At 43.7% G+C, this 24,020-nt stretch overlaps 3 protein-coding genes across 6 annotated transcripts in view; 2 read left to right on the top strand and 1 right to left on the bottom strand.

Moving 5' to 3' along the window:
• Positions 1-24,020, top strand: part of LOC110013798 (gastrula zinc finger protein XlCGF28.1) — a 989,290-nt gene that overhangs the window by 506,618 nt on the left and 458,652 nt on the right. The gene's annotated exons all lie outside the window — the stretch shown is intronic.
• Positions 1-24,020, bottom strand: part of LOC101169839 (NLR family CARD domain-containing protein 3) — a 1,010,604-nt gene that overhangs the window by 659,227 nt on the left and 327,357 nt on the right. The window lies entirely within an intron of this gene.
• LOC105355408 (NACHT, LRR and PYD domains-containing protein 12-like) overlaps positions 1-24,020 on the top strand; it is a 768,227-nt gene that overhangs the window by 730,605 nt on the left and 13,602 nt on the right. Inside the window, exons 10-12 of the mRNA XM_023961860.1 lie at positions 7,928-8,047; positions 16,887-16,930; positions 17,021-18,809. Coding sequence (XP_023817628.1) covers positions 7,928-8,047; positions 16,887-16,930; positions 17,021-18,809 — 1,953 coding nt within the window. The remainder of the gene's footprint in view (positions 1-7,927; positions 8,048-16,886; positions 16,931-17,020; positions 18,810-24,020) is intronic.

Genomic DNA, 24,020 nt, shown 5'->3' with positions numbered 1-24,020 from the left:
CAAACCACAGAGGAGCTCCGGTCGTCCACGTCTATAAGTCCCCCGTTGAAACACTCCTCATTCTTACGACATTCACCCAGAGCTCACATCCGGCGAGCCGGCGGACCGACAGAGTCAGACCAGGAGCTGCGCAAAGCGGAACAAGCCTGCTGAGGCGTCCTGAACCTTATATTTTTCTATTTTCAATGAGACAATGATTATAATCAGGTCCTCTGATTTTATTTTTCCCTCCCTTCAAAATGTTGAACCTTTCCTGCGATGACGTTTCTGACCGTGGTCGTAAAACGCAGCGGAAATCCGGGATTTATTGAGCAGTTCTGCAGCCAGGGCTTACTCCAAGAACCAGGCTCTGTACTTTGGAGGAAACTTTTTTTTACTATTACTTTTCCAGGGGACAGGGCAACAGACCCTTAACTTGCGCTCACACATACACTCTCGCGCTGCCTGGGCGCTCTGATTCACAAGTAATTTAAGACTGCGCTGAGCTGAAGCAGAGCCTCTCTGGGATGATCTCATGAACTCAAACCTGGAAACATTGTTATCATGTGGAACTATTCAAAATAAATAAACCTGATCTTTTAACACTCCATGTACATTGTGCATCCATGCATTTTTACTGAGATAAGCGCAAGCAACCGCTCCATGTGGCTATCAGGCTAAAAACATTAGCTGGTAGCCAACCCCACACGCGGCATGTTGCGTTCATGGAACTCCAGTTCATAGAAGTTTTGTCGAACTCCAACAACCACTCAGCCTAACTTATACCACTACTAGATGTTAATGAGAAGATGAAAATTGCCGAACCGACCACAAAAACACCTGAATTATGCACACTCGCCCAAAGCCACTTTTATCCGCAAATTCAGAACAAAAACTTCCCAATTTCGTGTAACACTGTGAATGTGTTGAGGTGCATACTCCCCCTAGTGTTGAGGAGTGTGCATTGCGCCGTCACGTTTGGTGAAGCATCTTCGATCGATGTAGTCAGGGTGCTGCTGCTCATGTCTGAGTAAAGGAGTAGCCAATCACAAAAGTGTCTCCGCCTTGTCTAGTTTGATTGACAGATAGACCCATTCTCCTGAAAAAGCTCTTCATGAAATAAATACGCCATTGTGAAAAACAGCAACATGAAATAAAAACAAAGCTACTTTGGAAAATATTGATTTTGAAATACGAGCTTCTGAAAAAAGACAGAATTATAATAATATTCCAAATGATTAAAAATGAATATTTTAAAATGCTGTTTCAAAATAATGAACAGGTTTTTAAAGCAAAATGAAATATATTGAATAATATAATGGCTTATATAAAATCAGTGTGCAGGTTTTTCACAATGTCATGATCTTTTTATATATTTATAAGAGATTTATTGGTTGATTGTGTATTTTCATGAGGCCACATTTATTTATTTAATTAAATATTTATTTATTTAATTATGAACAGTATAGGACTCCATAGAAGGAGGACATGTAGTCAAATAGGAAGTAAAGGCCCTCACCTTTCTCCAGCTATTCTCTGACTGTGGACAATGGGTGTTCACTTTTCAGACTACAGGCAGGTTGAGGGTTTGATTCCAGGAAGGGTCACAGTCTGTGTCAGGTGGAGAATCTGACATGAAAAATGATGAAAATTTTGTAAAAAAAGATCCTGTGATTTTGAAAGTGTTGCTGATGACAGGTGGGGTGAAATGAGTGTCTGTGAATAGAACATATGCGTTAGTGAGAAAAGCGAGCAGAGAATCCATAAGTTGCAGAACACGTTTATGACTCCTCAGCTGTTGATGTTTTTGGCATCGTAGCGGCTGAAGTTAGAAGATCAGTTTGTTGAATGATAATCAAGCAAGATCAGATTAAACCAACATTTTCTTTCTGTTCTGCCAAATGTTAATATGAAATGTGAAGAAGTTTTGAAATGTTTACTAGGGCTGATCGCCAGTCCATTTATTGGGATTGAAAAAAATGAAGAATGGCGCTGACAAACTCAGACCTGTTGCCTATTTTTCTACTAAACTTGATCTCGTTGTAAGGATGTGGCCTGTGTGTGAGAGCTGTGGTGGCTGTTTCAATGGCTGTCTGCCACTATTGTGTTATTTCATTCTGTGGTTTTGAGAGTGACACATTTTGCGGCTGACCTTTCTGTCGCCTGGGCGACGCTTGAATTGCTTGTTGATGTTCCTGATAATGATCACGAAGCAGGATTATCCCTTGTGCTATCCTAGCCACTTGAACGTTGGGAGTTGGGTCATCTAGACCCACTAGACAGTGCGCTGAACCTTTTTTCTTCAATGATTTGTGATCTTCACTGTTGTCCATGGATTACATGAAATCTTTACCTTTATCCACCTTTGTCATGGTAGGGAGAACAGGTCAAAGTAAGGGTGGGGTCATCTAAGATAACACAAGGGTTAAACTGAGCAGAGACAACATGGAAAGCGTTTATAAAAAAAAAAAAATTGTAACCGTGACAATTGTGATCGTGATCTATATCTTATAGCATTTTGAAGCAAAACGATGAAGCACTGAGGCCCCTTCCAAAGAAATGCCATCAAACTATGTAAACTATGAGCCCGTTGACACAAAGTGAAAGTCCTTAACGAACGGGAAGTAACGATTGGTTTGAAATATGCTGTTGTGACAGGAGTAACGACATAAGTTCCGACATAACTGGTAACAGAACAGGCTCGGAGGCCCATGAAGTCTGACTGGATTGCAAGCATGAGTCCCAGGCCTTTTCTCAAAATAGCTGAATAAGTGAACCATGTATAGTTGAAATGATGAGCAAATTACCCATGAAAACTGAATGTTCGCTGTGAGACAAAGTGTTTGCACCAATCAAATCACCAAAAGTAAAGAAAAACATTTGGCTCCGATGTTGCAGCAAACACATTTACTTGTTTTATTGTTATAGGAAACACGTCTGACATGGGTCACATCAATGTCAGTCAGTGTTCATCAGTCCTCAAAGTCATACAGTTGATACAAAGCCGAGCTGACACCTGGTGGTACCGTGGTACTTGTGCCTTGATAAATCTTGCCATTTGTTGGAGTTTCTGTTGACTCACATATGTCTGCTATTCACATTCGAGATCAGGAAACTCCTGGCGACCTTGAAAAAGAGCAGTACAAAACAAACTGTGGGGAGATGATCCCACCTACACCCATGCTATTGGGGTCCCCAGAGGTGTTCCAAACGAATACAAGCAGGCCGACCAAGTTGCAGCGGGCTCTGAGAACATCCCAATCATAACTTACAGTTTCCTGTGACACCTAACCAGAATGTTGACAGAATTAATTAAATACATTACAATGTACAAAGACTGGCTACCTTTTCGTTCACAGCAGTCCATGAGAAGGCTTACTCTGGAGTGGACACATAAATGGGGACCGGTGGATGATGGTGTTTGGCAGGTCCAAGAACCTGGTGTCATCTATTCTTCTGTCTGTGGCAGTTTTTTGGAGCCTTGCTGACCCTGTGTGGATGCTGTTGCATTTTGTGTGTTCGTGGTGTAATTACGGATCACAGATGTGGCCTTCCGCGAACCTGGACAGTCTAAAATGGCTTGCTTGCTGACTGATGTGGAGGACGGTGAAGAAGAAGACGAAAGCGACACCTACCAACTCCAACACCTGTTTCCTTCCCCTGACCACTCTGACCAAAATGCCAAAGCAGATGAAGGACTCTAAAATCAACACATCTTTCTGAGTGTAAATTTTAACAGGACTGTGAAAATAATCAATAGAGAAAATCAGAAATTAAGTTGTCTAGTCATGATATGAAAATGCAGCTGTCAGAGCTGCTTGGAGTAGAGGTGTAGAACGGTTGTCTGTTTTAAGCTCTCCTCATGAGAAATCCTACTGGGCTCTTGGTGTCTGTTATTTTTTAATACTATCTTGTGTTTACAGAAATAACTTTGACAGCGAGGCAGCCTATCTAGTCAGGGAGATTCTGGTTTCCTGGCGCCGTAGGTTTCAGCTTCAATATCTGGTTGATTAGGTTGCTCAGAGGAACACCACTGGGTCGGCGCTGATGACATCCTTGACCCCTCCCTGATCAATGACTTCCACCTGAACCTGCTGGACCGGCCAACACCCCGGCCTCCTGGTCGACTTCGGCGTCGGAGGGCCTTTTGCTTCCGGAGCCGCTTGCAGGAGGGGAGCTCTGTCAGAAGTCAAAACTCTGTCTCCCCTTCTGGTCACCGGCGGGAGCTGTATCCGGAGCACTGAAAGCACTTCATCTCCCAGCAAACCCAGAGCTCACTTCCTGGATGCTGGATGCATTCAATATTTTTTGTGCCACTCTGCCTTCATTAGTGAGGGTTATATTTGGACCTGATCTTCTGTGTCCTGACCCTGATTCAGTTTGACTGCCGCCTGGATCTTGACTACCCCGTCTCTCCTTTGATGATCTCATGCCTGTCAATGACCTCTGCCTGCCTGACCCTGATGTAGCTTTGCAGACTTTTAACTGAGCTTATACACCTGCTGCATTTGGATCCAGCTGTCTGCCTGTTCTTGTGACACATAGTTGCTATACTATTTCAACTTTTACCTATTTTCCTTGTGCAACATGGTTATATAAGGAATGGCTGCAGTGGCCCCAGGCATACATAAAGTCTAATTTCCATGCAACTGTAAATAAAGCCTCGTTTTAACTGAGCGGTACTATACAGTTACGGTCCGGTATTTCAAGCATTTCCTTTATGAAATGGACCCATGAAATCGTACTGAGCTGCACCATTTAAGGACACTTTACTTTAGTAATGTCGATAGCACAAGAAGATGCAAATGTATACTAAGCACATATACACAAAGACAAGGAGACTGTGGTCTGTGTCAGCATACTCTTTAAACTTTGGGTTTGGGGGTATGTCCTTTTGAGTCAGAAGGCTCAAGTAAGGAGTTGCTGCTGGTGAAGTCCAAGTCGAGTCGCCAGTCTTTTATTGTTTTGTCAAGTCTGACTCAAGCCCAAGTCATGTGATCAGAGTCCACACCTCTGCTCTATGTTGAACTGGGGTCTTGTAGTTATGAAGGACTGCCTTCCCAATGAGTTGTATGACAACTTTACGTTATTATTGGTCCCAGAGGGATGTGTCAGTTTTATAGGTTCAAACATTTGGGAGCACGTCACTGTACATAAACCATAAAGGTCCATGACATGCTAAACTTGCAAAGCCAAATTTCCCGGTAGCACAACAGCAATGCACATGTGTCTGAAACGAATGTATCCCAGTGTCTTGGCATCATCTTCACAGTCCTCGACATCTAACTTTATAATATTATAAAAAAGGGGTGTGGTTTCAACTGTGGCCGTTCCAATATTAATGATGTCACGAAACAAGGTCTTTCAAAATGATCAAAAATCAGAAAGTTTAAATAAACTTGCAGTGTCTTCTAATGAAGGGTGAATTCCATGTTGTCATGGGGAGACATTAGCCGTAAAGAAAGTCTCTTTCTGGTTCATGTTTGGCCTCACTTCAGTCTTTAAAGTTTTCTTGAATGCTAAGACACTTAGAACATGTTTAGTGAAGCTTTCCAGTCTGGTCCATAAATTCAGAGCAGCAGCTTCACCTCACTGTCTGCATTCATGGAGCTTCTTTAATGTTTGGACTTTGAGAAACTCATTTGACCTCCTGGTTGATCTTCATCACTTAGATCCACATTGGTCTTTGTGAAGGACTTGTGGACTTGGAATCAGTGTTCATGTTCTGCACAGTCCTCTTAATAACAGTTATTTACCTTTGACCTGACCAGTGGAGGTTGTTGGACAATAATTGTCCAGATAGAAGTGGAGCTGCTGGTCCATCACAGTATTTCAGACAAATGGATCAGAGGAAAAGCTTTGCCGTTGCAGCCTGGATCCAGACTCAGAGACGCTGTGAGGATTGTTTCTGCCAGTAGCCTTTAGAGTCACATAAAGACTGACCTGTTTATCAAGAGTTGATTGACACACACCACAAAAACACTTGCATACAAACAAAAACACACAAACTGTGTATTTTAATAAGTCGTGTTATTTCCTATTAAGTTAAAACAGTCTCTTTCAGGTTTCTGAGGTCTCTGATTTAACACAAACTTACACATAAGGGGGCGGAGCTCAGCTCAGGTATTGCTGAATCAGCAAATGAAGAAGTTGGGAGTTTTCCTCCATGTCAGAGCAGACAGAGCAGGACGAGACGGTGGCTCCAACTTTTTTCTTCACGGTGAGTCTTTGTGTTTTCTGTTGTCTTCTCCACTCATGATGAAGGCTCTCCTCTTGTGAGGAAGAGGAGCAGCAGAGGAAGAGCTCAGGATGAAGTTTGTCTTTAACTTGATCTTCCATTCAAAAATAAGTAAAATAGTCCTTCCAAAAACCAGCAGCTTAAGGTCACTGCAGGTCACCTGGGAGGGAAAAAAGATCTGACGGGTGTGTGTGTTTCTTTGGGGTGGGGGTGGAGGGGTTAAACAGAGGATGTTCATAGCTGAACAGAGTCTGAGTGACAGACGGGATGATGCACAGACAGCAGTTGATTTCTGACAGAAACAGACAATAAAACCAGAATAAAGCTGTCAGATCTGCACTGAAGGACAAACTTTGAGTTCTGCTGGATCCTTGTTCATCAAAAAAACAGTTGGTGACTCTGCTCCACCCTTCCTCTCAGCTCAGATTCTAATGACATTCAAATGTCTTAGAGGCTGTGGATGCTCCTTAGTGGTTTGATCTCTGCTGAAGAAGGTTGTGAGGTTCTCAGGTCCTCAGTGCTGAACAACTGCATGTTTCCAATCCTCTCAGTACTGAGATCTCCTTCATTTCTGAACTTCTGACATGATTCTGATGGAACAAAGCTGTGAGCTCGTCTCTGATTGGTTCTTCCTCAAACATCATTTCTTCATCATCTGTTCTGTAGTTTCAAATCAAATCACCTTCAAAGGGTCTCCTCACAAAGCAGAAGATCACATGACCTCACTTTTCTCCAGCTCTTCTAAGATTAATAATCTGTCCATCAATGTGAAGCTCCGCCCCTCCTCTCACCTGCTGCTAGGTGGTGTCAGGTTTCCTGTTGATCTTGTTCTGTCTTTAGATCAGGAAATATCTGATTTTCAGTTTCTTTCTGTCTAGAAATTCTTCTCAGTTCTGCTCCCAGAACTCTTCATCAAATCGCTGAATCCAGAGCTGATCAGCCTGAAGCTCTCTGCTGGTTTCTGCATCTCAGTCAGAGGAATAATTCATGTCTTTCTTTCTTTTCTCCTCATTCTTTGATTTCTGTCTGTTTTTCTTGATGCTTCATGTTTCCTGAAGTGTAGAAAAACAGGAAGTTTGTTGTTTCTTTATCAAAGTGACTGAATGGAAATGTTGCTGCTGCAGCTCCATGTCTCCACCTGGTGGAGGGAGAGCAGAAGTGCAGCAGCTGATGGCAGCTTCCTCTGCCTCCCACTGCTGTCTGACTGCATTCACCTGAATCTGAGAGGAAACACAAGAGAAGAGCCAATCAGTGGAGGAGCAGAGCTGATGATGAGGAGGGTTTCCTCTGCAGGTGAAGGTGGAAGGTGTGTGTGAGCTGATGTGGATCCAGTGAATCCAGCAGCATGGATCAGTGGGAGGACACACAGGAGGGAGCCCCTCCCTCTAAAAGAAGAAGAAATGGTAACCATGACTACGAGTACAAAGCTCAGAGGTGAGATAAACATCTCCAACTCTCCACGATCTTCTCCATGTCAGAGCTCAGCACTCACACCAGCAACCTTCATTCTTCACAGGAACCAACCTGGATCTGGATCCAGCTGGGGGTCCAAAAGGAAGGACTTGTCAAATGGTCATATTCCTGATTTCAAAGCCATCCATTCAGGAGTGGAACAGTAAGTGTTTGTCAGAGTTAAAGGAGGCTGGATTCTAGTTTAGATGATCAACAGTTTTCAGATCCTCCAACACTCTGATGGTTTGGTGTTTGCAGAGGTCAACAGGTCACACAGGGAGTCCAGTCTGTAGCCTCCAGCTGTGGATCCATGAAGAGTGACCACTCCAAACATGATCCTCTATGCTTCAGAAGTGAACCAGGACCTTCAGACTCACAGTAAGAAGCAGTTTCTAGTGAACAAAGCAGAGTTCAGTTCTCAGCAGGAACAACAATGTTTTGATCAAAAATCAGATTAAAGATCAGATTAGAAATGAACAGTGTCCATGGCCCAGAAAAATTTCATCCAGTTATAAGAAACTTTTACATTTGTCACATGTTCAATCGGAATAAATCATTTTAACATGTGCAGAACTATCCAAAATACCGGGAATAGCCAAATAAGAAGTAGTGGAGTTTTGTTGTAAACAAACATGACTGGCGCTTTTATCATTATTATTATATCCTTTTTTTTAAATTTACTATTACCACACAATTTTCTAAATTGTGTCAAACTATTTTTTTGGCCAGAGGGATCCACAGGACAGGTTATTCTTAGACCCATTGAAAATGCCTGTAAATAATATCCACCTTTTTTTCCTGGAATTGATCAGTAACACATGATTGTTTGCATGATGTAATGGGATTGCTCAGAGCACAGAGCGGCATTCAGAACCACAGACACCGTCCTGAAGCTTCTCCTCTGCTCAGAGACACGGTCACTCCACAAAGGAGCCAGCCAGTCCTGTTGCACTCTAAAGTCTACTCCATTGAAAACAATGTTTACGCACGATGTAAAAGCACGCACAGTCATAACCCAATATCAGAATAAATTGTTTATGTGCACCACGATCGAAGCAACAATCAGCATTACCCACCCATCTCAATCGGAAGGAGATTCTGATCCGAATTAGTCTGATCGGGTCAGAGTATTGGGAATGCGTGTTTATGTGACAAATTTTTATTCTGATCAGACTTTTAATCCGATTACTTGTGTCCATGTAAACGTTTATAATGTGAGCTTATTGAAACAGAAACAAGAGGACTCTAGAGAAACAAAACACAAATGCACATTTGTAGCTTAAAAAAATATTATATGAGGACAAACTGACACCAATATAATCAGACAGGTGGGGAGAAGTAAAAAAATGAAGTAAAACATCTTTTATGACAAAACAAAAACCGAATTAGTAAAGCGCATGTGTCAGCTGCAGTTAAGGTCGGTGTCTGCAATGCAGTCTGGGTGCAGGAGAGGTATGGGCTGCTATCATTTGAATTTACTTTTCTAGTAAAACATCTGGATTGACTGACAGAAAATGCTGAAACCTGGAAACTGTTGATCCAAACATGTCATGTTATTCCAGACTAAACAGCTCAGTCTGTGTTCATGTCAAAGTCCATCAGCTGTTCATGAAGAAGCAGATCTTCCAACACTCTGATGGTTTTGTGTTTGCAGAGGTCAACAGGTGACAAAGAGAGGCCAGTCTGTAGCCTCCAGCTGTGGATCCATGAAGAGTGACCACTCCAAAGGTCATCCTCTAGCCTTCACAACTGAACCAGGACCTTCAGACTCACAGTAAGAAGCAGTTTCTAGTGAACAAAGCAGAGTTCAGCTCTCAGCAGGAACAACAATGTTCTCATCAAGAACATCAGCTGATCCATCCAGGAAGGTCAACCATCTGCTGTGAGCGCTTTAGGTCTGAGAGGAAAGAAAAGAGTTGGACAACTCTTGAGGACACAAAGCTCAGTCTGTGAGGATGAAGCAAACAGCTGAACTTTTCTCTGACCTCAGTCCAGACATGAGCTTAAAACACGGCTAACGCATCATTTAGACCTTCAGATGGACTAGATCTGCTCTGGTTTAACCTGGAAACACATTTGCTCACATTCAGCACAGTCTGGATCACACAATAGAGCTATCATTTGAATCAGACGTTCCAATCAACAGTAGTTGCATGTATATGTACAAAATGTCTTTAATCCGCTCAAAGATCAGGTTAGAATTGAACCAATGGGCCCAGAATTTTTTTTTATCTGATAACAAATGTTAAAATCTCATGTTTTGTTGGAATAAATCATTTTTACGTGTGCAGAAATATCCAAAATACTAGAAATGGACGAATGTCAGGACAGAAGTCAGGGCTGAACTCAGATGCAGAGTTCAGAGCTTTCATTTTCAGGTAAATGCTGTCATTGTGGCTAGGTAGAAGACAAGCAAACTGGCATGCGACAAAGGGAGACTCAGACTATTTAAGGCATGAGGGAGGGAATCATAAGTGGAAACCATCGGATTAGACAGTCACACCTGTAGGAAAACACCAGGCCAGGAAGTAACAAGGCCTGAGACAAGAGGAGAGTTAGGGTTTCAAAATAAAACAGGAAGTGCAACACAAACACCTCAAGTACAGACACTGACCAAAAAACCAAATCAGGACAAAAGACTGACAAGACATGACACAGAAGAAGAAGTAGCAGAGTTTTGTTATAAAAAACATGGCTCCCGCTTTTATTATTATTATTATTATATTATATACAATTTTGAAAGTGACTAAACGCACAAAATTTTCTAAATACGTGTGGCACTCCTTCCTGGGCTACACGGACCCTGAGAAAGGGTTAGTCTTGTATGCATTTAAAACGCATGCCAATAACATCTGCCCTTTTTTTATGGACATGATTGGTAACACATGATTGTTTGCAAGGCTTCACGGGACTGCTCGGAGTGCGTTCTGTCATTCAGAACCATATTCACCGTCCTGAAGCTGCTCCTTTGCTCAGAGACACGGTAGCAGAAGCCTGGCTGCTCTGCAATATCACAGAGTATTCAAAACGGCGGTTTAAATGACACATTTTTATTCTGATCAGGCTTTTAATCCGATTACATGCGTCTATGTAAACGCAGCAAGTGTGAGCTTATCGAAACTGATACAAAAGGAATCCTGAAAAACAAAACCAACTGTTAGGAGCAAAATTCAACACAGTTTGGAGACCAAATTCCAGTTGATGCAAATGTTTCTCAGAGGGCAGCAGAAAAAGTTCTGTCAGTGCAACAGGAAGTTAAGAACATGTGCAGTTGTTCAATGAAAACAGTTTGGAAACAGAAATGTTGTCAACCATGACCATTATGTTTTAGTCATAGTTGTTAATCTTTCATCATTTCCCTTAAGTGGTCGCCACAGCGAATCAGCTTTGACTCAAAGCCATGAGGCAAGGTTTATGGCTGGTAAGGCATTGACCTCATCAGATAGAATTACAATCAAACAGCATGAGAGCATTAAAGGAATCAAAGCAAAACACAGCCATCATAAAATGAGTCTCTATGCAGATGACATAGTACTTTTTTTAAATAATTCCCATTCTGTAAATGAAATACCAACAGTTATTAATGAATTCTTTTCCATCTCATACTATTCAATTAATTCGAATAAAATGTTTTATTATCACTTAAAGTAATTAAGAGCAAAGAGTCTCGATACCAGTCAAATCAGGCGATTAACACAAATTCTATTATTCTTTACATTCTCTGGGATCACAAGCGCCCTCTGCCTTGAGGCGCATGTACTGCAGGCCTCAGTGCATTTCTAATGTGCATTTTTTGCTTACAAAAAAGCCTACATGAGTCACAAACTGGCATCAATGTATTTAGAGAGGTGGTGAGAAAAAAATTAAGTAATTAAAAAAAAGCGTCTTTTATGATGGTAGGAAAAAATGAATAGCATAATAAAGCGCATGAGCTGCAGCTGAGGTGGTGTGTGGAATGCAGTCTGGGTTGCAGGGGAGGTATGGGCTGCTGATACTAATTAATAATTATGATGCCTCACCTGCTGCTTTCTCATGTATCTGAACAGGAAATTCCAAATTTTTTACATTTCTAAATGTATCATTTCAATTAACTCTTCTAGAAAAAAGCCTGTCTTGACTCACAAATGCTGAAAAATTGTCCCTCCAACTGTAAACTGTTGATCCAAACATGTCATGTTATTCCAGACTAAACAGCTCAGTCTGTGTTCATGTCAAAGTCCATCAGCTGTTCATGAAGAAGCAGATCCTCCAACACTCTGATGGTTTTGTGTTTGCAGAGGTCCACAGGTCACACAGAGAGTCCAGTCTGTAGCCTCCAGCTGTGGCTCCATGAAGAGTGACCACTCCAAAGGTCATCCTCTAGCCTTCAGAACTGATCCAGGACCTTCAGACTCACAGTAAGAAGCAGTTTCTAGTGAACAAAGCAGAGTTCAGCTCTCAGCAGGAACAACAATGTTCTCATCAAGAACATCAGCTGATCCATCCAGGAAGGTCAACCATCTGCTGTGAGCGCTTTAGGTCTGAGAGGAAAGAAAAGAGTTGGACAACTCTGGAGGACACAAAGCTCAGTCTGTGAGGATGAAGCAAACTGCTGAACTTTTCTCTGACCTCAGTCCAGACATGAGCTTAAAACACGGCTAACGCATCATTTATACCTTCATCGCTGCCATAAATTGAACGAGCGCAAAGACAACTGAGTGGATGTATTCAGGAACTGAGTGAGTGAACCTTACAACTGCGCTGGCGCAATTCTAACCGAGCGACCCTGAATTTTACAACTAGACACCTGCAATCCTAACTGAGCGGAGACCCTGCACGCTCATTTTCCCTTTGCGAGCTCGCCTGTGTTAAGTGTTGTGCGCAGTGTTAAGGGGGTGTGTTTGTCACTTGGGGGCAGTAACCTTTCTGGTTCATCTGATTGGCCGAAATTTGCTGGTCTTGAGCTGCATGTGCTTCTCTGCCTTTTATTATAGTTTCTATATAATATACTTTCACAACCATAAGGCTCACTTAAAAGTCTTAAATTTTCTCCAATACTTAATGTGTTGTTGTGTGATTTTGGTAAAGAGGACCTAGGAGAGGACAGCATGAGAACGGTACGGAGAGAGGTGAGGACGTGAAAGAATATTTAAAATTGCATGCTGACGGGTCTTGATTACCAGTTGATATATATAGACATTCATTCGCTTTTTAAAAGTTTATTGGTTTTTTACAGAATGGTGTTTCACAGAGGTTACACTTTGTTGACGGGCCTTTCGGGTAGCCAGCTCGCTGCACGTCTGCATTCACAGCTTAAAGAGAATGATTCTGATTAAAAGGCAAAAATAAACATTAGTTTTTTCTTTAGAAATGCATTTGTAGTTCACTCTCTGTGTTAATACAAAAGGATTGAGATACTTGCTGACATTTGAATGTTTATCAGAACAGTTATTGCGGCCAGTAGTCAGAATCTATTAAGATCTTTCTAACTTAAATTTTATCGAACCTCAACTGCCAGAGAATTTAAAATAATGAATCCATGGTTCACAAGTGAGGACGCTGGAAAACCAACTCCAACAAGACAAGAAGACGCAGCAGCAGCTGACTTTCCGCAGAAAGGGATGTTGCCTTTGTTGGAAAATCGACTTGAGCGCAGCAACTTCCAGTAGATGACAGTGAAAAGCTGTCCATCCTCCGCTCCTTTAACTCGGAGGCAGCAACGTGCAAGTAACGCCAGACTTTGGGACTGCAAGACTTAAACTTGGGGTGATGCGTCTGCTTTCACTGTTCTTTGGGGCCTCTGACGATGACGAAAGGGAAGCCGGCGCGTTTGATAGAAATGTAACCCAGCTGTTTCAGAAACAGAAGATGAGGACTTTGATGGATTTTTTGGTGTTGATTGATGACTGATAAAAGAAAAAAAGAAATCACCACCAACTCTCGCTGCCTTTTTAAAACACACACCAGCATGCATGTTTTACTGGTATGTTTTAACGTTAACTACAGAAAAAACACCCATAAGTGAAACTGCGCCGTTTAATCCGGTGCTGTTGTATTGTAAGGAGAGGAGTGTATTATGGGAAATTATATTGTCACGATCCGGCCGGACCGTCACTTTAGTGGGGTAGCGAAAGCCAACTGCTCATGAAGAGGTTCTAATGGAGAGCTGTCCGTGCCCCATACACCGCACGACCCCAGACAGTCTCACGTTGGAAGAAACGTAGAGAGAGGCAATATTAGCTTTAAAGCAACAAGCCTTTTTATTCCAGCACACATACAGCTCAAACAGCATGGACGGTCACTTCAGCTTCCAGCTCTCTGACTCAAGGTTTCACCCTAAGCTCCCCACTTCCCATGAGCCTTAAGGCCCGTACACACCGGGACGAATATTCGCCAGGCGTTATTCGCCAGCGTTTTTCGCCACGTTTTTTGTGTTCACACCCAGGCGATTTTCGCTGACGATGAGTGGAGTGAACATGCAATTTCATTCCCTGACATTAGATGGCGCTTAATGTAAAACAGAAATACTCCTGTACACAAGGTGGCGCTGCGCAACTTTACGCTTCTTAAAGTCGCTTTTCACTCAGAAGAAGAGAGCAAGTATTTAAACGCTTGTCAGAATCAAACAAAGAAAACATGAATATTTCAAGCACCAGTAGCTCCAACTGGTGCTTGGTTCGGGGATATTTTAGAATGTCCGTCATTATTGCTTCGCGGCAGTGTAGACGCTACTTGGCGTCTATCTTCTTCGCTGGTATGTGTGCTCAGCAAGGCAGTTTTGTGTTTGAGCGCCCCCAAGTTGTGTTTTACTGTAACTTCAGAAGCTCCAGACACGTGAGCAAAAGCGCCATTCTCATTGGTCGAGTAGATTTCGACGCGACGCGACGAAAAAAAACGAACCCGAGGCGTTTTTTTTTTTTTGACGCTTTAACGCTTGGCGTTTTTCGCGTCGGTGTGCACACTCTCGTTGGTGCCCTTTGTTTAGTCACGAGGCGTTAAACGTCGGCGAAAATCGCCGGCGAAATTCGTCCCGGTGTGAACAGGCCTTTAGGGGCTGACCCCCAGGTCGCTACAATATGTATTGTAGGAAAGAAATCTGTTCGCTTTGGAGATCTTTTCCATGCGTTTTTATTTCCCAAACAATAAGTTCTAGAACAAATTAAAACAGATCATCTGGGTTCTCAGAGTTCCGAAGCCTGCAAAGCGCAAGAATCTACAGGCGGCTTACATGCTGGCCGTTCTGAGAACAAAGCACATTCTTCTGAGCAGACTTTTTAACATGTGGTCACAGTCTCCTCCCCCGGAAGCATCATGGCGGCCGAATCTCCGCCTCTGGCCGCTCAGATTGGCTGACAGAGAAGCCGGCCTGTTTCAGTCAGTCCAATCGTGACGGTCCACTCCTCCGTATCCGGGTGGAGGTGAATCCCCCTGTCTGGTCCCCATCAAATGGACAGGAGATATCCCACTGGTATGCGCTGAGGTGATAAGTCCGCTTGGTGTTTCACATGAAAAGGTTTTATTACCCGGTTCTCAGGGCTAGAGTCCTTTGATCAGATAGAGAACCTCTGACCAGCACAATTTCCTAATCTTACAGGAAGAATCTGCAGTCTCTCCAAAGAGGTCTACAAGAGAGAGTTTGCCTGCTGGAGCCATAAAACAGAAAAGGAATGTCAAAGAAGAATAAGCTTTTAGGGTTCAAAAGGAGTTTACAACACCCTAAAGAACAAACCTCAAGTAATAAAAGATATAATAGAAATCATACATTTCTTCAGTATTTAATTGTGTGTTTGTGTGTGTATGTGTGGCAGGTCAGTGTGTGGTGTGGCTCTTTGACCATCACAGTTAGAAATTTTGCCTCTTTGTGTCAAATTTGTTAGCCGCCCCTGTTTTAAAGGCTTTAATAGAAAAAACGGCGGATGTAACGTGGATTAAAACGTTAACCAACAATCCAAGACCAAGGTAGGAAAGTGCAGCGTGTTTTTTTGTGCTGTAGTGTTGTACCGTTTTAATCCATGTCACAGCCACTGGTTCCTTTCTATTAAAGCCTCTAAATGAAAGTCCCGCCCCGCCGCCTCGCTGGATTTGACATGCAAATTTCAGCCAATCAGATCAACCAGAAAGGTTTTCGCCCCCAAGGACCAAACACACCCCTGAATATCGCCCCCAAGTGACAAAAACGCCCCCTGAACACTGCGTGCATTCTAGGTGAGCACGTAATGGGGATCATCGCTTAGTTATTGCACTTGCGTGGTTGTAAGGTTCACTCACTCAATTCCTGGATACACCCACTCAGATGTCTTTATGCTTGTTTAATTTATGGCAGCGATGAAACGCATTAATTTTGATCCAAATGAGTCTTATCGGGTCAGAGTATACAGAATGCATGTTAATATGACACATTTTTATTCTGATCAGGCTTTTAATCCAATCCGAAATTCGTAAATTCACTACTTTATTACCAAAGACATGTTGAAAACGCGCACAGAAAATGTAATCATAGAATAGTCATGTCTAAAAATTAATCTTTGTTTTTTTTAATAAAGAAATAATTTTCATTTCATTTAACTTATCTATTTTTCATTTATGTTTTGCAGGTGAGGCACAGCCTCACCTACCATCCCTGACTGCACGTAACTGCTTTGATTAATTTGCACAGGTGGTATGGCACTTTGCTGCAGTAGTGGCTGATTAGCTGGATTAAATTAGCCCAGTTTCGGAGCCGGTTTAGCTCGTGCTGGTTTGCGGCGCCTTCCGTCCGTGAAACCAGTGTTCGACTCCGGGCTGCTCCCTGTTCCCTTCTCTACCTCTGTGCCGGTTCCAAGCCCGGTTTGAGAAGGTTGCGTCAGGAAGGGCATCCGGCGTAAAACATTGCCAAATTTACCATGCGACATGTTCGCTGTGGCGACCCCGGATGGGAGAAGCCGAAAGTGGAAGAAGAAGAAATTAGCCCAGTTTCGTGCTTGAATGAACACACTTCATCCAGGTATGCAGCAATTGTTAAAGCAGGTTTACCTGCAAAACAAGCAGGGAGGTAGCCCTCGAGAAATAGGCTTGGTGACCTGTTATTTAAAACAAACAAACCTTTTAACCTCCAAAATATGATATTTCACTAAAGTCAATGAAGCAGGTTTGGATTCAATAAACACGTTTGAAAGAGAATCTTAAAGCAAATCTGACAGCATTTCTGTTTGCATCCAAATGAGAGCTTTACAAATATGTTTCTCCTTAACATCCGCAGAGAGATGAGGAGCGGACCCCAGTCTGCAGAAAGACCCAGAGCTGGTGAGTCAGAGCCTGATCATCTGCTGATGGATTCTTCTGGAAACATGTGGAACACTCATGAAGGAGTTTTCTTCTCTGCTCTGTCAGCAGATGTTGGTCTGCAGGAGATGTTTGGAGAACATCAGATCAGTCTGAGGAGCAGAAGTGAACATGTGGCTGAAGGAACTGAAGAAGCAGGAAGAGAAACGCTCCTCAACAGGGTCTACACTGAGCTCTACATCACAGAGAAACTGAGACCAGAGGGTCACACCCAACATGAGGTGATGCAGCTGGAGACAACCACCAAGACCAACCAGCTCCATGACACTGCAATCAAGAACCCAGACATCTTCAAAGTCTTCCCTGACCAACACAGATCCATCAGAGTGGTTCTGACCAGCGGAGTTGCTGGAGCTGGAAAAAGCTTCTCAGTGCAGAAGTTCACTCTGGACTGGGCCGAGGGTTTGGAGAACCAAGACATCAGTGCTGTGGTTCCTCTGTCCTTCAGGGAGATGAACTTGATCAGAGATGAGCAGCAGAGTCTTCTCACTCTGATCCAGCTGTTCCATCCAACACTCCAGAAGATCCCAGCAGAACAGCTGTCTGTCTGCAAACTTCTGTTCATCTTTGATGGTCTGGATGAAAGCAGACTTTCTCTGGACTTCAACAACAGTCCGGTGGTGTCTGATGTCACACACAAGTCCTCAGTCAACGTGCTGCTCACTAACCTCATCCAGGGACGTCTGCTGCCCTCAGCTCTGGTCTGGATCACTTCCAGACCTGCAGCAGCCAATCAGATCCCTCCTTCATGTGTGGACAGACTGACAGAAGTCCGAGGCTTCAATGATGCTCAGAAGGAGGAGTACTTCAGGAGGAGGTTCCCAGATCAAGAGCTTTCCAGAAGAATCATCTCCCACATCAAGGGCTTTATGTCCCTCTACATCATGTGTGAAGTTCCAGTCTTCTGCTGGATCACTGCTGTGGTTCTGGAGAACCTGCTGACCACAGAGCAGAGAGGAGAGCTGCCCACCACCCTGACTGACATGTACTCCCACTTCCTGATGGTCCAGACAAAGAGGAAGAAGAACAAGTACCAGCAGGAACATCAGACAAGTCCACAAGAGCTGACAGAGACTGACAGGGAAGTTCTTCTGAAGCTGGGGAGGCTGGCATTTGAACATCTGGAGAAAGGAAACATCATGTTCTACCAAGAAGACCTGCAGCAGTGTGGTCTGGATGTCACAGAGGCCTCAGTGTACTCTGGAGTTTGTACTGAGATCTTCAGAAGAGAGTGCGAGATCTTCCAGAAACCGGTCTACAGCTTTGTTCATCTGAGCGTTCAGGAGTTTCTGGCTGCAGTCTACATGTTCCACTGTTACTCCAACAGGAAGGTTAAGGTCATTGAGGACTTCCTGAAGTACAACATGAAGTACCCATCCCTGGATGACTTTCTGAGTAGAGTCATGAAGAAATCCCTGCAGAGTAAAACTGGACACCTGGACCTGCTGGTTCGCTTCCTTCATGGCCTCTCTGTGGAGTCCAACCAGAGACTCTTAGGAGGCCTGCTGGGTCAGACAGAGAAGAATCCAGAAACCATTCAGAGAGCCATCAACAACCTGAAGAAGATCAACAGTGAAGGAGTCTCTCCTGACAGAAGCATCAACATCTATCACTGTCTGATGGAGATGAAGGACCTCTCAGTTCATCAGGAGATCCAAGAGTTCCTGAAGTCAAAGAACAAATCAGAAAAGGAACTCTCAGAGATCGACTGCTCAGCTCTGGCCTACACTCTGCAGATGTCAAAGGAGGTTCTGGATGAGCTGGACTTGACCCAGTACAAGACATCAGCTGAGGGTATACGGAGACTGATCCCTACTGTGAGGAACTGCAGAAAGTTCAGGTGAGTCCAGAAGTGATTGTGATGATAAATCAGATCAGTGTCCAGATTGATTTACAAAGAAGGACAGGTTTAATAATGATTACAAATAAAATAAAAAACATGAAAGAAGAAAATCAGTTAAAAACTCATATAATCTTTTAGCTAAAGAGCAATAAACAATCATATTTTTGAAAATTAAATCCAATCCAGAACCTTCGAAGGGTTTGAACAATAAGCAAACGGTCCAGAATGAATTTCCACAATGTTAGTCATTCTAGCGGCACATTTCTAAAATGCTCTTTCTTCTGATCAATATGTTCTATTTTGAAAATCATTGATCTGTCAATGAAACAGTTTGATAACTAAAAGAATTGGTGACTAACTGACTGGTGTCGCGTGCAGACGCAACGCCTCCTCTCTCCCCTATCTCGGTGTGTTTTTGGGATTTATCTATATCTTTATCTTTTTTTGATTTAATTTTTTTTAACCGAATGTACTCATACACCCGCGATGTTCTGCTCGCCATCGGCGGAACCACTGTTTCGGATAATTTTCTGAGGAATGTACTAGTGCAGTGGTCCCCAACCCCCGGGCCGCACAGAATGAATTAATAACTTGCATTAATTCCCTTTTATTTATTTCGAGATCTGAAAGATGTTATATTCAGAAAAATTGCCTGATTCTCTGTTACATCAGTCTACGAGGATCGCGATCGACCGGTAGATTTTCAAGGACATGACGGTAGATCGCAGGCGGCATAGGTAAATTTAAAAATAAATTCTAAACAATCCACAAGCCAATCAAAATCCTTACCGAGAAGTACAGGGCTTGATTGACATGTAGAACAGCCAATGGACATCTTCTAATACATACGTCACTGCACTGAGAAACTACAAATACACTGAGCGCAAATTCTGTCTGTCATCAGAAAGTGGCTTTCTGCCCGCAGCGCGTCAAGTCCCCGGCAGAAGACCACTCTGGACAACCAGAGTGTTTATTGAAGCCACTTCACGCGTGTCCTCCTGCTGTCAGCTTTGCGATTCTCCACCGATAAATACGAGCTCATTAAGGAAGCAGTGTTTTTCCGTAGCACGCGCTACGACATACGATAGTCATTGCTTTTTATCTTAGTAATAAAACGCCTCATGTGTTAATACAAAAGTATCTTTGTGTAATCTTACTGTGTAGTTTTTAATCATCAGTATACAAACAACAATGTCCAATTAAACATGTAACTAATAAACAAACATTTAACAACAAACATTTACAAATAGTATTTATATATCCATGTCATTTTTTACGCATTCCAAGGCGCTCTTCTGGGTCACGTGATAAGTTACCACTAAAATAAAACCCAGGAGCTAGCAAAATGAGTGAAAAACAAAAGGTCTTTGGAAAGTTTCTCTGCCGAGGGGAAATGGCTCCGCCAGGAGACAGAAGAGGAGCCTTTCACTTCCAAAAAAAAAGAAAGCTACATTAATAGACTACTTCTTTTTTGCACCATGAGTGTGGGAAGGGGGGAGGATGATGACACCTCTGCCATGTCAACTGTTAAGCGTATCAAAAGCACAAGGTTCGTCTTGTGACGTATTTGATCTTCCATCATCCTAGTATTGCTACAATAATCATCTGCCTATATTTGAAAGACCGGTCCATGAAAGTTTGTGTGACGTAATACCGGTCCGTGGCATGAAAAAGGTTGGGGACCACTGTACTAGTGGAACTACATGACTGTGGTCTGCTCCGGACAGAGTGGAGTTGCCACAGGCGGTGCATGAGAAAGCAAAAGAGGGGGAAGCGTGGAGGAATCCGTGCTAGGCTAGCGGCTAGTCCTTACCGGCCAGCTATCCCAACAATCACACTGGCCAACGTACGATCTCTGGACAATAAACTGGACTATATTCGCCTGCTACGCACATCGTCCAAGACTGTGCGTGAGTGCTGTGTCTTAGTCCTTGTGGAAACATGGCTAGCGGACAACGTTCCGGACTGTGCCATCCAGCTAGCCGGGTTGGAATGCTTCCGGGCCAACAGGAGGCTCATCAAGGGGGGTAAGACCCGCAGTGGAGGACTGTGTGTTTACATCAACGATGCCTGGTGCCAGAATTTCAGAGTGGTCTATCAACACTGCTTCCCTTCTGGCTGAGTTTATGAGCATTAAATGCCGGCCATTCTATCTGCCGAGAGAATTTAGCTCCATACTGCTGGTAGCAACATACATCCCTCCCTGCTCCACCACCAACAGGAGTGAAGCTCTGTATGGACTTTACCAGCACATCAGTGAGCAGTAGATAGCACACCCTGATGCCTTCCTCATCCTGGCCAGGGACTTCAACCATGCAAACCCCAAAAGCGTGTTTCCACAACTACATGGACACATCAACTTCCCCACAAGAGGTAAAAACATCTTGGACAATAGCCGCGTTTACATGGGCAAAAGAAATCGGAAAGAACGCCTGATTGAAAGAAAAACGCGTCATGTAAACGCGCCGTTCGGAATAGTCTGCCCCGATCAGACTCTTTTGGATCAAAATTTCTTTCCGATCGAGATAGGTAGGTTATACCGATTGTTGATCCGATCGTGTTGCACGTAAACGGTTCATTCGGATCGTGTGTCACTAATGCTCTGGTTTAACGTTATGCATAAACGGTGTTTCACTGAGAGAAAGCTTTGGAGCGCATACGGGACCGACCAGCTGCTCTGCGGACGCCCTGTGAAAAGCGTCTCTCCGCTCTCGCCCCGCTGGCTCTCTCCCCTCTCTTACACCCCTCACGAGAGGGATGCGGGGGAGGAGCGCTTCGTGCCCCCTGACGTCTAATGAAGTGCTTTGAATGGCTAGTCATGCATCACATAAAGTCTACCCTCCCCTCAACTCTGGACCCCTACCAGTTTGCACATCGGTCTAGCCGATCGACCGATGATGCCATCTCAACAGCCCTCCATTCAGCCCTCACTCACCTGGAAACAAAAGACTCTCATGTCAGAATGCTGTTCATTCACTTTAGCTCCGCCTTCAACACTGTCATCCACCAGCAGCTCATCCACAAGCTAGACTAACTTGGACTCAACACCTCCCTGTGCAACTGGCTGCTGGACTTTCTGACAGGGAGACCACAGGCAGTTTGTGTCGGGAACAACACCCCCAGCACCATCACAATGAACATAGGGGTCCCCCAAGGATGTGTGCTGAGCCCCCTTCTCTTCACTCTGATGACTCACGACTGCACCCCAACATCAAGCTCCAACCTCTTCATCAAGTTTGCGGATGACACAACAGTGGTGGGTCTCATCAACAACAACGATGAGACCTACAGAAGTGATTCGAACAGGCTGGTTCTGTGGTGCCAAGACAACAATCTCCACCTGAATGTGGAGAAGACAAAGGAGATGGTTGTGGACTTCAGGAAAACTCACACCCAGCACGCTCCACTGATTGTCAGTGGTGCTGCTGTGGAAAGGGTGAGCTGCGCCAAGTTCCTGGGGATGCACATCTCCGACGACCTGTCTTGGAACCACAACACTGCATCACTGGCCAAGAAAGCCCAACAACGCCTGTACTTCCTCCACAAACTGAAGAGGGCCTGAGCTCCTCCCCCCCATCATGCAGACCTTCTACAGGGGCGCCATCGAGAGCATCCTGACCAGCTGCATCACGGTGTCGTACGGAGTATGCACCGTGTCCTGCCGGAAGACTCTGCAGCACATTGTGAAAACAGCTGAGAAGATCGTTGGTGTCCCTCTCACTGGCCTCTTGGACATTTATAACACCCGCCTCACCCGCAAAGCCATCAGGATTGCAGGGGACCCTTTACACCCATCCCAGAGACACTTCAACCTGCTGCCATCAGGAAGGAGACTGCAAAGTCTGCAGGCCAGAACCAGCAGACTCAAGGACAGTTTCCTCCAATCAGTCGATAAGAACACTCAACTCCCTCCGTGCCCTCCCCCCTCTGCCCCCTCCACTACGTGCTACAAACTCACATTGAAAACTTTCACATCTGTTCAGAACATCATCTTCACCAAAGACTGCCATCACCGACTCATCCACTACAGTTCTTAGCACTGTTGTCACTTTAAACTGCCACTTTCACCGTGTCATTGCTCTATTGCACTGTTTAGACCGCTGTTATTCTTATTATTACGGTCATTTTATCAATTTTGTTTTTTACTTATTTATTATTTTATAAGCTGCTTGCACTGTGGGGTGAGAAAAAAGCAATTTCATCTGTACTCTTTGTCTTGTGCATGCAGCATCTTTGACGATAAAGCTGACTTTGACTTTGATATTGAAGAAGAAACTGAAGCAGACATGGATTCTTTACTCTGATCCTTTTGGTTTCTTTAGTTCAGTCAACCATCATCTGCATACATACAATCTCTGTTGAAGATATGAGTCCAACACACAGCAGTGCAGACAGAAAATCAGGGAAATCTATCTAAAATTTGCCTTTCATGAGCTTGTATTGATTTGTTTATCCGGTTCATTTGAAAGAGTACATGTTTTACATGTCTGTCTTCTGTTTTTCTGGATTCTTATTTCTCTGATGCCTCTAAAAAAATCCCAGAGTGTGAGCACAAGTTCACCAGAAAATCTTCTGGATCAATCCAGGTTTTTTGGAACGTTGAAAGGAAGTTTGTGCTGTTGATAAAGTTTGATTGTGAAAGTCCTTATTGATCAGACCAAAATAGGAGTTCGGACTGCAGAATGAAGCCTAGCATCACAGCTAACTTGTAAACCTGCACAGGTTCTTGTTCCTCCATACCGAGGTTCTGGTATCCAGGGAAGAAAGTCCAGACAGGATTTGATTCACCTGCATGGATTCAGCAGGTGTCTTTTAAATGATTCCTGCTGTATGGTCATAGTGTGGCTATAGAACCATGAGAACCATGATGTCCCTGATCAAAGCTAGCTAGCCATCAGCATTCTGTATGCAGCTTCTTACGTTTGTGGAACATCAACAGCCTTATTGTTTGATGTGTGTGTGAACTGTGAGGAGCATGATGGGTCAAAGGTCAGAGTGATCTCATGGTCTCCTGAGGTTCCTGTGGAGAAGATTCCTGGCTTTTAATGAGACTCTGAAGAATCCACGTGCTTTTATTGTAGTAAGACACTTCTCTGTTTCCTGTGTGAGCTCCGCCCCCTGGCCTCTTTCTCTGCTGCTTCCCTTAAACCAGGGGTCGGGAACCTTTTTATAGATTTATAGATATATTTTTTAATGTCAATTCGAAAG

Source organism: Oryzias latipes, chromosome 2 (assembly GCF_002234675.1).
Source record: "Oryzias latipes chromosome 2, ASM223467v1".
NCBI lineage: Eukaryota > Metazoa > Chordata > Actinopteri > Beloniformes > Adrianichthyidae > Oryzias > Oryzias latipes.
Note: the sequence above shows the minus strand (reverse complement) of the source record. Positions and strands in the feature narration are given on the sequence as shown.